The sequence below is a fragment of the Panthera uncia genome, assembly GCF_023721935.1.
Source record: "Panthera uncia isolate 11264 chromosome D3 unlocalized genomic scaffold, Puncia_PCG_1.0 HiC_scaffold_8, whole genome shotgun sequence".
In the NCBI taxonomy this organism is placed as follows: Eukaryota; Metazoa; Chordata; class Mammalia; order Carnivora; family Felidae; genus Panthera; species Panthera uncia.
This window is the reverse complement of record NW_026057586.1, coordinates 17,752,214-17,767,278: the sequence shown is the minus strand read 5'-3', so window position 1 is coordinate 17,767,278 and position 15,065 is coordinate 17,752,214. Positions and strand designations below refer to the sequence as shown.

Below are 15,065 nucleotides of genomic sequence, written 5' to 3'. Positions count from 1 at the left end.
TTTCAAGCATGAGATTAAAAATATGACAGAACTTAGTAAAACGTCCAGATCTGTTTAGAATAGCAAGTCATGAAGGTTAAAACTCACAATTAAGTCCTTTTCAATCTCCTCATACACTTTATCCAGAGCTTCATCCCGGTTGGTTGAGGCTATACTGGCAGCCATAAACTTTTTATTCCATTCTTCAAATTCCTTTTCTTCAATTTCCTTGTAGCAAAGGCACAGAGTCCTAAGAGTCTCACTTGCAAAGATCTATTTAAAAGATCAGCCATCCAACAAAGACGAGTTAATTTTATGTAACTCAAGATCCAGTTTGAAATCTTTCTTTGAAGTAAAACAGTACGAGCGTTTAAAAAGAGGTCATGAAAGATAATGGACTCTGAATAAATACATTCTGTAGAGGAGATTAAACAAATACTTTGTTTTTCACTTTAAGTATTCTCAGGGTCCATTTGTAGTTCCCAAATTAGTTAAAGAGAAAGGTATACATTTCCTCTAAATCAAGTCACTAGAGAGAAGAAAACTCTTTCTCGTAACCACACAGAAAATAACAGACAAGGGAGCTGCCTTGGGGTGTGATGATGTTGTAAACACAGGCCTGACAACTTTATAATTTGTTCCCACAAACTGTTACAAGCCCAATCAACTGTGGACTCTCAACCAAGCATTATATCCTCAAACCAGTTCGGAAATACCTGAGCCACCGTTAAAGCTGTGGTAAAACATTTTAATGAAAAAGAGTGGCTGGAAATTTTAATCATGGTGAACAGATTTAAGCTATTTTATTATTTTTTTTAATGTTTATTTATTCTGAGAGAGAGAGAGAGTGCGAATGGGTGAGAGGCAGAGAGAAGGAGAGAGAGAATCCCAAGTAGTCTCCATGCCATCAGTGCAGAGCCCGACTCAGGGCTGGATCTCATGAACTGGGAGATCATGACGTGAGCCAAAATCAAGAGTCAGACGCTTAACCTGCTGAGCCACCCAGGAGCCCCTAAGCTATTTGAAACAGCTTAAATATGAGCCAGTAAAAATGTTTTTAGTACTTCAGTCACATCTTGTTCCAACACATCACCCAACTAAGTGTTTGCTTTCAAAGATTCTTTGGAAGGTTCTGCATCTGTTTGATTAAATTGCCAGTGTTCATATCCTCATGAGAAATGATCTATCGTAACTGCTTCAACAACCTATCAATCTTTTTTTTTTTCTTTTTAATTTTTTTAACGTTTATTTATTTTTGAGACAGAGAGAGACAGAGCATGAACAGGGGAGGGGCAGAGAGAGAGGGAGATACAGAATCCGAAACAGGCTCCAGGCTCTGAGCTGTCAGCACAGAGCCTGACGCGGGGCTCGAACTCAGGACCGTGAGATCATGACCTGAGCTGAAGTCGGACGCTCAACCGACCAAGCCACCCAGGCGCCCCAACAACCTATCAATCTTAAAACGAGACCCCCGTAAGTAAACAACATATACAGGCTTCTTCCTCAAGGACCTTTGACTGGCCCCAAACTCGACCAGACCCAGGGAAGAAATCACCCTTTACTAAGCACTTACTAAATCCTGGGAATTGTGCAAGATCTTTCCCTTGCAAGGACTCTCTTTGGTAGGAATTACCCTCTTCCTCTTTCACACGGGTCATTAATGCTTCAGTGAGGCGTCAACTGTTTCCCCCAAGGATACAAAACAGACGAAGAGGCAGAACTGGGATACCAGGTCTGATGGGTATCCTCCATACTTCATTGCCATCATTAATAGAACCAAAACCATGTGAGGATTGGTAAGCATTTCCAAGAGAGAAATTTCCAGAAGCATTCTGAATAACTGCAGTATCATTGGACTAAGTTCACATTCCCCTTAGATAACAAATTTGAAGTAACGAAGACCAAACTGATTTACTAACAAAGGTAGAACTCAGTTATCCGACGCATTGCTTTGTCACACCCCATCCTACATGAATGCTTTCTTTCCTTCATTGTCCCTTAAGAGGTTGGTGGGATTCTTGGAGGCCACACAGATACTAAGGCTACAGCTCACTATAGTTATGTGGCTTGCTCAAGGTCACTGGAAGACAGACCAGTCATTCCCCCGGGCCCGTCCTACAGATGCTGCCAACCGGGATGCCGGGAAAGAACACCATGGTCATGCCCTAGGAAGTCAGCAGCAGGGGCAGAACCAGAACACGGCTGCCATTTTCCTACATTGGTGCTCTTTCCACACAACTGCACCAAGACAACAGAAGGGTCAACAGTTCACACAGAGCTTTCATTTCAGCTCACAAGACAGTATCAGAAAGGAAGTTTGCAATCTGTGGCAGAAAGGGTGACGGTGGGACTTACATCCAGGGCATCCTGTGTCTCTTGTTTTGTTGGATTCATCTGATGTAACCGTTCATAAATCACTGTGTCAGCGCCTTTGCAATAAAGCCTGATGTTGCCTTCTGGGGTTCTTACTAGTAGTAAGAGAAGGAAAAGCAAATCATAAAGTTAGCTTTGATTTGTTAATAGAAAACTACATTTATAAAGTTGATTTGAAGGGTGACTCTGCTAATAATTCACCATTAGTTTAAAATCATAAATGCACCTAGAAAAACTTCCCTCTCAGCAAAGTCAGTAAGCCACTATCTACATACAATGAAATATAGTGAAATAAATATGAAAAGAATGCTGTAGTCAGCTCAGCTTTTCCTATCCTTACTTATTCTCTCAGCTAATATTGACTGATTCCCTACTATGTGCCATGCCCTGTGCTAATATCTTCTATAATGCCTTCTTTGTCCATGCTGTAGGAATCTTTCTTACCTATAAACCTGGGACGCTTCTTGCCTTTAATACTCAGATCAGAACATGACTCCTTGTGACCATTTTCTTGGATTTTTGGATCTGTGAGATAATTTGATGATAGTACGTGCCTCAGAGCTAACTTGATTTTGAGTTCAAGGTAAATGCCAGACATGATAATCAGCCTAGATCAGTGCTAGGCACACAGAAAGCACTCAGTAAAATGTGCCTAATCAGAGTTCAGTAGACAGTTGAACTTGTATATTTTTCTTGGTGAAAAACTAAATCTCATAGTGGAGAAATCTCATGAACACTTTCCGAGCAATCAAACCTAACATCACGAATAACCCTGTGCTTCCAGATGTGATATGCTGGGAGGACACAGCACCAATCCACGCACACTTCCTGCCAACGATGCGTAACTTGAATTCAGTCATGAGGGAATATCGGACAGATCCATTTCTCTCTCTCTCTCTCTCTCTCTCTCTCTCTCTCTCTATATATATATATATATATATATATATATAACAGTTTCTCCATATGGAGACCAAAGTTAACAATCACCTACAGCAGTATGCAATCTTGGGTCTTGAACCAAGAAGGAAGGAAGAAAGAAAGGGAGGGAGGGAGGCAGGGAAAAGAAAATTTCTGGTAAAATCTGAAAACATCCTGCAGATTAGATAATAATATTGTCTCACACTGAATTTTCTGATTCTGATCATCGTATTTACATACAAGTGAATGTTCTTGTTCATAGGAAATACCTACTTAGGTATTTAGGGGAAAGGAGCCTTAGCTCTGCAATTTACTCTCCGATGGTTCAGGAAACAAGAATCTGTATATGACGAAAATGACAACACGTGGCCAATGCCAACAGTCGAATTAGAGAATACAAGAGTTCTCTAAACCATTTTTGCATTTTTTCTGTAAATTTGAAATTGTTTCTAATTGTGAACTTAAAAATTTCAATATTGGGAAGCCACAGTGAATGGCAGCCTGCCCTGGAGATTCACTTCTGCTCCATAAGCACAGCCTTGCTTTCCTCTGAACCCCTGTCCTGCTGCTTCTCCCTTCCCTGCCGCCAAGTGTAGGTCAGACAGGCTCGGACGGCCTCACAAAACAAAAGCACGTGTTCTGGACCCACCACCCACTGTTACCACCGAAGGTTCTGCAGCCTGCAGCCGCAGCTCACATTGCTGAAGAATGTCAACATTTGCAAGACTCAAGATAAACTGCCATTGTCCCCGTAAGCGATGGACCCCATGCAGAATAAAGGGAAAAAACGTGTTTCAAGAAGTCCATGGAAATCTCCCAGGAGCTGAGTGGTCCCTCCATCGCCTGTTTTATTCTGGTGCCATGAAATCAAATGCATAAAAGGCAACCTCTCAATGAGCGATTCGCAGACACACTCTTGAGGGAAACCTACCAATTATAGACATTCGCTTCCGGTCACTGTTGAAGTCCAAAATGGCAAGAACACCGTAGGTCCTCTCGGTCCCCAATTCACTGATGGTGATCGTGTTCTGGGTCCTGGCGAGGAAGGCAAATCCAAAGTTCCTGGCAGCGCTCACCAGAGCGCCTTCGTCAGGAGAGGCCGCCTGGTAGTTGAGCTGACCTAACAAAGGAGGCAGGAGAGAAAACCAGAAAATCTGTAAAAACCAGACGGAGGGCTCACTGTTGAGGCTCACATGGGGGGCAAGGATGTCTCACAAAGCCCAACACATCCCCAAGAAAACAAATCATTGATTCTTAAAGAGTATGCCAACATTAACGCTTTTCTTTTTCTCTTTGTTTTAACGTTTATTTATTTTTGAGAGAGAGAGAGAGAGACAGAGTGCGAGCAGGGAAGGGGCAGAGAGAGAGAGAGAGGGAGACACAGAATGTGAAGCAGGCTCCAGGCTCCGAGCTGTCAGCACAGAGCCTGATGCGGGGCTGGAACCTATGAACAGCGAGATCACGACCTGGGGAGAAGTTGGACGCTTAACCGAATGAACCACCCGGGCGCCCCAACACTTTTCAAACTTTATGGTTTTATTTCTAACTACAAACAGTAATATAAACCAGAGGAAAAGAAGACAAGTGTGCAGGAATAGGAAAACAAATTCCCAGACTGCCACCATCCAGAGGAAACACAGAGCCACTGGCATGCTCTTATCATTCTTTCCGGTCTTTTCGAAAATGCCGAATTTGGTAATAGTTTCTATCATACGTTTACATTCTTGTTATTTTGACCCAATATTCTGAGCATGTTGACATAACTTTAAAAATTCTTTCTAAACATTATTTTAATGAATGTAAACACGTCCCCATTTCTCCGATTATACGCACTTAGGCTATTTCCCAATTTTCTGCTCTCAAAAATAACATTGTAGCGACCATTTTGCAGGTGTATGTATAAAGGTTTGACTGACTGTTTTCTTTTTTTTAATTTTTTTTTTTAGTGTTTATTTATTTTTGAGACAGAGAGAGACAGAGCATGAACGGGGGAGGGTCAGAGAGAGGGAGACACAGAATCAGAAACAAGCTCCAGGCTCTGAGCTGTCAGCACAGGGCCCGACGCAGGGCTCGAACCCACGGACTGGGAGATCATGACCTGAGCCGAAGTCGACCCCTTAACCGACTGAGCCACCCAGGCGCCCCTGACTGACTGTTTTCTAAGGATAGCTTCCTAGAGTGATAACACTGAGCTAAAGAAAACTGGTAATTTTGGGGGCACCTGACTGGCTCAGTCGGAAAAGCATGTGACTCTTGATCTTGAGGTTGAGAGTTCGAGCCCCACATTGGGCATAGAGATTACTTAAATAAGTAAAACATAAAGAGAGAGAATACTGATTTTTTCAAGTCTATTGGCATATATCAGTCATTTGTTTTCCAAAAGGGTCGTACACTTTATCTTTGCTCTGGAAGAGTGTACTTTCTTCAGCATAGTCATATTAAAATAACACCTCAACATTCATCAGTCTGTTCAACCTCTTGATGTTTAAAGTCAATTAATGGGTGGGGCGCCTGGGTGGCTCAGTCGGTTAAGCGGCCGACTTCGGCTCAGGTCACGATCTCGCGGTCCATGAGTTCGAGCCCCGCGTCAGGCTCTGTGCTGACAGCTCAGAGCCTGGAGCCTGTTTCAGATTCTGTGTCTCCCTCTCTCTGACCCTCCCCGTTCATGCTCTGTCTCTCTCTGTCTCAAAAATAAATAAACGTTAAAAAAAAAAAATTTAAAGTCAATTAATGGGAAGCTGCCTTCTCTTCACAAGGACGCTTCAACAACTTGAATAAATGTCACAATGTTGAGTGAAAGAAGCCAGACACGCAAGTCCACACTGCGTGATTCCATCTATACAGACCACGAAACCGACGAAGCGTCCCTGTGCTATTCCAGGTCAGGACTAGTGTCCCTCGAGGGGCCATGACTAGAAGGGAACACCAGGGGACTTCTGGGGGATTCATAACGGTCGGTTTTTTTAAATCTGGGTGCTCGTGACACGGGAGGATTCAGTTTGTGAAAACCTCCTGAGCTACAAGCTGGGCTCCGTGCACCTGTTGTACTCCAGTAAAAAGTTGAAAAAGATTTTCCGTTTTTCTACTTTCGTTATTCTGCTTCAAAGCAGAAGGAAAAGTACTTCCATGGTCAGGTGAATGTTTACAGAAAAAAGGCATTTCCTTTTCCACCATGGTTTGAGCAGGATGCAGACCATGGATGGATGGGCAGCTTTTGAAAACATCAGGCTACACAGGAGAGGATGCTCCTGGGGGAATCAGCTATAGGGAGGGCTGTACCCCCGCACGCCTGCTCAGATGGCTCACTCCAAGTCAGTATCAATCAATTCCCAATTAGTAATTAAAGAGGACACTTTAGGTTGTTTTCTGCTCACCCAGAAAGTCATACATCAGAAGTTACGAATGTACACGCCAAATCCATCCATTTCCTCAAGCACACACGGCTGCCAGAGGGCAAACTATTTTTTTAATCTTTATTTTGAGAGAGAGAGAGAGAGAGAGGGAGGGAGGGAGGGAGGGAGGGAGAGTGCAAGTGGAGGAAAGGCTGAGAGAGAGAGTCCCAAGAAGGCTCCAACTCAGGGCTCGATCCCATGAGCTCGAGACCACGACCTGAGCCGAAATCAAGAGTAGGACGCTCAACCGACTGAGCTGCCCAGGAGCCCCGGGAGGGCAAAATACTTAACGGGAGCTGAACAAGCAGCAGTGGGGACACAACCACTTCAGCAAGTGTAGCTGGCACAGTGATCTCCCCGCGTCATGCTGACGGCAAGCTTACTTCCAACAGAAAAAGAGCAACGAAATGATAAAAGGTGGTAAAGTTCCCATGACTGAGACAATCATATCTGGAGCAAACACTGATATTGTTATCATGACCAAAAAAAACACACAAAAAACCCTTCCACTTGGTTCGAGCAATAGAGTCACAGAATTGCAGGCTAATGGAGACAGGAAGAAATTGAGAGAGCTGGTCCAAACTCCAACTTGATGTTTGCAGGAAGAAACCAGGACTAAAAAATAATCCTCTGCAGTCATTTCTGGCGAGAACTCTTTTATTTACTTTACACTCAGAGGCAACCAGAGAGGCATTGTTTTCTTTCATAAACTAATTTGCGGAGCAGGAAAAGGGCGCCAATGAAAAAAAGATGCTCAAACCGCAAATCCCGTCTCTGGTGATTCTGACACCGTAGCTTCCTCTGGCAGATACGAGCCCACCCCATGGTCACCTGCCCTGAAACAAGTTACCTCTCAGACCACTCCTTCCCCTCAACAATCTCACCCCCTTCAAGTCACGCGCTGAATGCCCTCCCCACCCCCCCATCTATGGCTTCCTCATCCTTCCCAAAGACCCCACCATAATCCAGACCCTCAGCTTCCAACCCAGTCTCCCGTGTCTCCAGGCTCCCGCCTCCTCAAACGCCACCTCTAATCACAGCACATCCTGCCTTAATGACCTGCAGGTGAAGAAGAGGTCCCCAAGCCTTCCACACCCTGCTCTCACACAGCCTCTGCAGGAGGTAGGAATCAAAGAGGGCCCCAAGGACCCTTCCCTCCCTCCCCCCCTCACCCCCAGTATAACAGCACCTCCTTCCAGTTATTCAAAATGCTAGTCTAGGTACTGCTGGGAAGGGATCTTGCAGATGTAATGAAGGCCCAAATCAGTTGACCTCAAGATAGGGTGATTATCTGAGTGTTCCCAACCTAATTAGGTGAGTCCTTAAAGACACAGGGCTTTTCCTAGGGAGAGAGCTTCAAAGCATATAAGGGGTTCCACAGAAGAGGGATTCTCTCTTGCTGGCTTTGAAGATGGAGGGGGCCACGTGGCCAGGAAGAAGGGAGGCCTCGGTCCTTCAGCTGCGGAGAACTGAATTCTGCGCTCCCACATGAGCTTGGAGGAGGACGCCGAGCTCCAGATGAGAATGTGACCCACCTTGATTTTGGGGAGATCTTGCGCAGAGAACCCTATCATGCGTGCCCAGGCTTCTGACCTAGGGAACTATGAGCTAAAGAATGGGTGTCTTCAGCTACTGAGTTGTGGAAATTCATTACAATTGTGGAAATTCAACAGAAACCCGATGTCTCCTCTCCACACTTTGCCCCCATGGGCCTCCACGGGGACTCAACACTCGGGCCACACACACTGTCTGCTCAACTAGGCAGATGTGTATGGCAACAGATATGAAAGGATTTCCTCCCTTCTCCTGTCAATGTTATGCATAATAGAAGACTGACCAGTCTCCGTTAGTCTTACAAAGAGAGAGAAAACACAGGAGCAAGGCGCCCCACCCCAGGGATTGCAAAGGGATCCCACCAGAAGGGATTCTGACCTGCTGTCTGAGTCACACAGGTCCTTGTGCCTTCTGGGTCTGAATGTCCTCATCTATCATACCTGGAGGAGGGGTTCCCAAGGTAAAGACCAATCAAAACCAATTTCTCTTTTAACCTCCTGCCACTAGAGATCAAGCTGTTCTCCATTCATAGTGGCTAGAGCAATGGCCCATCATATGCTGTGTGAGAGAGAGAAGTTTCCTCAGGAGGTACAATTCTCTGCCTCAGCAGACAGTGGGACAGACACCAGCACAATGTGAGGTTGAAAGGAACCATGAATTCCAACCTTCTGCTCACAACACTGAGGAAGTTGATGCTTGGACCGAAGATACTGGTCTACACTGGGTGCTCCGGTAGGAACCAAAGCTGGGCTGGCCCATCTCCAGCCGAACAGGGCTCTTCCCATAATATCCCAGTGAAAAGAAGAGAAAATAGAGACCATAGAATTATAGTTGCCCAAGTTGGCTGGTTAGCTCTCAAAATGCCACCCCCCACACACACACATACACAAAAGGATGAATAATTTCACTAATGAGTCAAGACCTAAAATAACCAAGTTGCTCAGAAAGATCATGCTTGATTCTTACTGTATCAGTAAAACGTGGTTGTCTAGAAAACAGACTTTGACCTCTACACGAGTTATTCATGACCTGCCATGTCTGTCTTCCTCCACTTTGGCTGCTAATAACCTTCCACGTATCTGCCCCAATTTGAATTCCGCTGTCATCTTGCTTTATTGGACCATTATGCCCATGCTTGAAATGGATTTCTTTGAAATTTGCTGAAAGATAGCACATAGAGGTTTTACACATTCAGTTTTTCTGTGTATCCCCCCTCTGGAGATTTCGTACTTGCCACACACAAAAGCTCAGGGTCAGAAAACAGAAAGACACCTTCCTGTGCTGCACTCACTCAAGTGCAGGAGGGGCAGGCAGCCTGTGCTTCCCCGCAGAAATGCCAAAAGGGTTCCATTTCCTCTTTCTATAACGCACAGGTGTGTAACTTAGTGTAATGTCCATATGTGAAAAAATGGCTTTCACTGACATTGGACAAATTCGCTATAACAAAGCTGGCACGAGCTGCGTTTAAGAACTCTGCAAAGGAGGGGCACCTGGGTGGCTCAGTCGGTTAAGCGTCCAACTCTCGATTTCAGCTCAGGTCATGATCTCACAATTCATGAGATCAAGCCCCACATCAGGCTCCGTGCTGCTAGCACGGAGCCTGCTTGGGATTCTCCCTCTCCCTCTCTCTCTGCCCCTCCCTTGCTCACTCTCTGTGTCTCTCAAAATATATAAATAAACATTTTTTTAAAAAAAGAATCTACACGTCAGCTTTGCTGGTTCCCATGCAAATACACGTTAATTATGCTCCTTCCGATGAAAAAGGCACCTTAAGGAAGCCGAGGCTCTGGCGGGTATTATTTCAAACCCCAAACATATCTGAATCTAGAAAATAAATTCTCTCTGAAATTATTTTGCAGTAAAGATTGTTCAAGTTCGAAGTCCAGCCACGATCCAGATAAGACTTGACTCTTCACGCTCAATAAATGTCAAGTAATAACAGGGTGGGAAGATTGTGATTCTTCTCGCATAATGCAAGAGTCAGTCGTTTCTTTTAACGATAAGATTTCACTTGCAAAGTGATAAACGCATTGGGAGCTATCCCTGCGAAGAAGATGTGCATTTTCATAGACTGGGGGCTTGTCTCACGCTTTGCTGCCTCGTAGACCATCAGGGTGGGTGCTCACCCAGACGTGTCGTGCATACTACTCAACGTGCATTTGGGCGCCGGGCACGAGTTACCTGGAAACTAAAAACCTGGGCCCCCGTGTCTGAGATGCCAGGGAAACACTCACCATCAATTCTGTCCACCATGACCGTGTGGCAGACTGCAAGCAAGAAGAAAAACTGCCGAACTTCCGACTCTTTCCCCGACTGGATTTGCTCGATAAGATAGTGGTCGTAAAACGCAAGCTTCCCGTCAGCAAACGTGTTCCAGCTGAAATCCACTTGCTGAAAGAGGTGGGGGAGGACGAGCAAATGTGATTTTAAAAATAACAGTGTGGGCTTAGCAAATGATAGAAGCTTCTCTTGGAAGCCAAGTCTTTATGGAAAAATTTTCTTAGGATTATAACGTACTTTTTAATGTGTCAAGAGGCTCACCCTTGTCTTAAAACAAAGAGACATCCTGTTGTGGGTTGAATTGTGTTCCCTCCACCCCCCAAAGATATGTTGAAATCCCAACTCCCGGTGGCTGTGACTATGACCTTATTTGGAAATAAGGTCTTTGGAGATATCATCAAGTTAAGATGAGGTCACACTGGAGGATGGGGGGCACTAATCCAATGTCTGGTGTCTTTATAAGAGGAGGGAAATCTGGACACAGACACAGATACCCAGGGAGAGCACCATGTGACAATGGAAGCAGACATCTAAGTGTTGGGTCTGTAAGCCAAGGAACGCCAAGGGTTGCAGGCAAGCACCAGAAGCTAGGAAGAGGCCACGGAAGATTCTTCCCTAGAACCTCAGAGTGAGCATGGCCCTGCTGATACCTTCATTTCAGACTTCTAGTCTCCAGAGCTGTGAGAGAATGAATTTCTGTTGTTCTAAGCCACCCTTTTTGTGGTAGTTCATTACAGCAGCCATAGGCAACTAATACACCCCCAAACCCTCCCTTCAGTTAAAGGACTCACCTCTGTCTTGCTGTGATTGTTTTGAGAAGCGTCCCGATGGTCTCCTGAGAAACAAACAGGACAAGATAAATGGAGTCTTCCCCTGTGTGCAGAGGTCCCTCCTCCTCCCCTTGCTTTGGTTCTAAGGGCCCCGGCCTATTGGGGACAGCTTTCAAGTTTAGAATGATTTTCACATTTTTCAAGAGTTGTAAAAACCAAACAGAACATAACAAAGAAGAAAGTCTGATATGAACCACCTTTGGCTTGCAATGGCTAGAATATTTCCTATTGGGCTCTCTACAGAAGGAGTTTGCAGACCCCTGATCTAGAGGTTCACACACTGGTGCTTCTCTTGTTCCATACCGCATCCTCCTCTGGGGCCAGACCCCTGTCCTCTGAAGTGCTTTATCTATCCCCCAGCTAGAAAGGGACTGTCACCATGTACGTGAGAACCACTTCCTTAATTCCCCAGTGTCCCACCTTCTTCATGGGCTCCCACATCTGAGATGCCCCTTCTGTGAAAACATATTCATAGTATAGTTTTCTACAAGGAGAAAGCACAGTGTTCCTGTAGTTATTAAAAAATTGTATTAAGTCTTTATTTAAAAGTTAGAGCATTCGAATTGAATACAGTATTAGCCTGAATATTTTTGTTAATATACAGCATGTTTCAGAATATTAGAATGGAAATCACCTTTTTCAAAATAATCGGGTGACATACATATAACATAAAATTATCACCCTAACCATCTTTTTTAAGTTTATTTATTTTGAGAGAGAGAGAGAGAGAGAGAGAGAGAGAGAGAGAGAGAGTGTCTGTGAGCAGGGGAGGGGCAGAAAGAGAGAGGGAAAGAGAGAAGCCCAAGCAGGCTCCATGCTGCCAGCACAGAGCCCGATGCAGGGCTTGATCTCACGAACTTTGAGATCATGACCTGAGCTGAGATCAAGAGTTGGATGCTTAACCAACTAAGCTACCCAGGCACCCTGACCTTAGCCATTTTTGTTTTAGTGTTTATTTATTTCTGAGACAGAGAGAGACAGAGCATGAGCGGGGAAGGGGCAGAGAGACAGGGAGACACAGAATCCGAAGCGGGCTCCAGGCTCCGAGCCGTCAGCACAGAGCTCGACGCGGCGCTCGAACTCACGAACCGTGAGATCATGACCTGAGCCGAAGTCGGTCGCTCAATCGACTGAGCCACCCAGGCGCCCCAGACCTTAGCCATTTTGAAGTCTGTAGTTCAGTGACACTAGATACAATCACTCCATAGCTGTTTCATCTGGTAAAGTTGCAACTCTGTACTCATTAAACAATAACTTCGCATCCTCTCTTGCCCCCGGCCCCTGGCAACCACCCATTCTACTTCCTGTCTCTATAAATTTGACTGTTCTAAGGCCTCATATAAGTGGAATCACACTAACTGCGCCCTTGTGTGACTGGCTTATTTCACTGAGCACTGGGTCCTCAAGGTTTATCCACACTACAGCGTGTGTCAGAATGTTTTCCTTTCTTAAAAAAAATTTGTTTTCAAATGTCTATTTTTCAGGGGCGCCTGGGTGACTCAGTCAGTTAAGCGTCCGACTTTGGCTTCGATCGTGATCTCGTGGTCCGTGAGTTTGAGCCCCGTGTCGGGCTCTGTGCTGACGGCTCAGAGCCTGGAGCCTGCTTTGGATTTTGTGTCTCCTTCTCTCTCTGCTCCTACCCTGCTCACGCTCTCTCAAAAATAAACATTAAAAAAAATTTTTTTTTAAGTACTGTGGTGAAAGAATGTAAAACACTGTATTAATAATTTTTTAAAAAGGTTTATTTTTTAGAGAGTGAGAGACAGAGCATGAGTGGGGGCGGGGGGGGGGGGGGTCAGAGGGTGAGAGGGACAGAGCATCCGAAGCGGGCTCTGTGCTGATGGCACTCAAACCCGTAAGCCGTGACATCTTGACCTGAGCCGAAGTCGGACGCTCAACTGACCGAACCAAGCAGGCGCCCCAGAATGGTTTCCTTTTTAAGGCTACACCAGGTTCCGTTGTATGTGGGACCACATTTCGTTTATCCGCTCATCCACTGACTCACACTTGGGTTGCTTCCACACTTTAGCTACTGTGAATAATGCTCGTATGACCGTAGTTGTGCGAAGATCTCTTCCGGTCCCTGCTTTTGTTGTTTTCGGGATCCCCTCCGAAGCCAGATCACATGGTAATTTTGTGTCTGATTTCTTGAGGAGTGTGTGCCTGTTTCTGACCTCTGACCTCTCCCACGCGTGCGTTCCCAGTGCCGCCAGCGAAGCCACTTCAGGACTCGGCCCCAAGTGGCCACCGGGGCCGTGCGCCCGGACGGCACCAGCAATTCTGGGACGGCAGGTGCTGGTCACGCGTGCTCAGGGATGGAGCGATGGCTTCCACTCACCATATATTTGCCCATTGATGCAGCACTTCTTAAAAGTCATGATGTTTTGCGTGAGCGTCCCTGTCTTATCAGAGAAGATGTAATGGATCTGCCCAAGCTGCTCATTCAGCGTGGTGGTTCTCGCCTTGGCGGGCGTGTCCTTCTCAGGATAGTACATCTGCAGGTCCCAGTTTATGAAGTAACTCTGTCCCAGACGGATCACCTCCACGCTAGGAAGGCAAGACAACACATTAGCGTGGACGGTGCTCTCCGACACGAGAGGCAGGCGGCGAGCTTTGTCTCGACTTGTGCGCACCACGGCGAGCTGCTCATCTGCCAAGAGACAAGCCACGTGGTGGCCCGTGGGCCAAGCCTCTGGGTTCTCCCGACCAGACACCTCCTTCTCGAGCTTCAGGGTCAACGCACCTCGTTTGGTGCGATTTCCCACTCATTCCTGACAACATCTGGCCACAGCACCCCACGCTCAGAACACAGCCCTGTGGGACCAGGGACATGGTGACGATGTGGCAATCTCTACTCTCTTTTCTCTCATTCCCATCACACTCGGGACACCTGGAATGGCCGTGTTCACCCCTGTCCCCGTCATTCCCATGTCTACCTCTGCCCCCGGTTGTCGATGAGGTTCCACTAGGTTACAGAATCGGTGTGCTTTTGGCAAATGACCCCTACGTTGTGATTCTACACCTTGAAAAAACATAGTGTTTTCTCCCCCTAAAATCTTATAAGGTTATAGACTGTCCCAAATAAGACAGTCTAAAGGAATCATCACAATTTGAAAACTCTAAAGGATTGAATATATCTCAGTTAGAAGGAAGCTGTTTACATATCCAGCAACTGTTAACTGGGCAAAAGATGTCTTTCTAATAAGTTAAAGAGGTGGAAAAAGAACTCCCTCCCTTCCCCTGCTAATATTTCCTGAGTGCCTACCATGTACAGACAGCATTCTAGGTACGGGGGGGGGCTCCCCAGGGAAACAAACCCAACAAAACCTCTGCCTTCTAATGGGGACAAATCCACAAACCTGTACATCTATCATGTGGTGAAAATCCCCCACAGAAAATCAAAGCAGGGTGAGAACAGAATAAGGGATAGTGTGACATTTAAGACGGAGTGGTGTTTGAGCAGAGACCTGAAGCAAATGAAAGAGCAACTATGTAGATAAGAGGGAAGAACGTTCCAGACAGAGACCAGAGCAGGTGCAAAGGCTCTGTGGCAGGTACTGGCACCCATGAGGACTATCAGGGAGGCTAAAGTTGGGGGAGACCAAGGAGGAAGTGGACGTATAAGAGGTTGTAGGAATGACGGGATGAACAGCACAAGACCATGCTGGGCCTCGTGGGTCACAGTGTGGCCTCCATAATGAGTTTATCCTGAATGAAATGGAAACAAAGGGTGGAAAAC

At 45.8% G+C, this 15,065-nt stretch overlaps 1 protein-coding gene across 1 annotated transcript in view; it reads right to left on the bottom strand.

Annotated features, from left to right (window-relative positions):
• ATP8B1 (ATPase phospholipid transporting 8B1) overlaps nucleotides 1-15,065 on the bottom strand; it is a 127,172-nt gene that overhangs the window by 18,530 nt on the left and 93,577 nt on the right. Inside the window, exons 13-18 of the mRNA XM_049619872.1 lie at nucleotides 13,665-13,873; nucleotides 11,288-11,331; nucleotides 10,451-10,607; nucleotides 4,202-4,390; nucleotides 2,335-2,447; nucleotides 88-252 (exon numbers count right to left, since the gene is read on the bottom strand). Of these exons, the coding sequence (XP_049475829.1) occupies nucleotides 88-252; nucleotides 2,335-2,447; nucleotides 4,202-4,390; nucleotides 10,451-10,607; nucleotides 11,288-11,331; nucleotides 13,665-13,873 (877 nt within the window). The remainder of the gene's footprint in view (nucleotides 1-87; nucleotides 253-2,334; nucleotides 2,448-4,201; nucleotides 4,391-10,450; nucleotides 10,608-11,287; nucleotides 11,332-13,664; nucleotides 13,874-15,065) is intronic.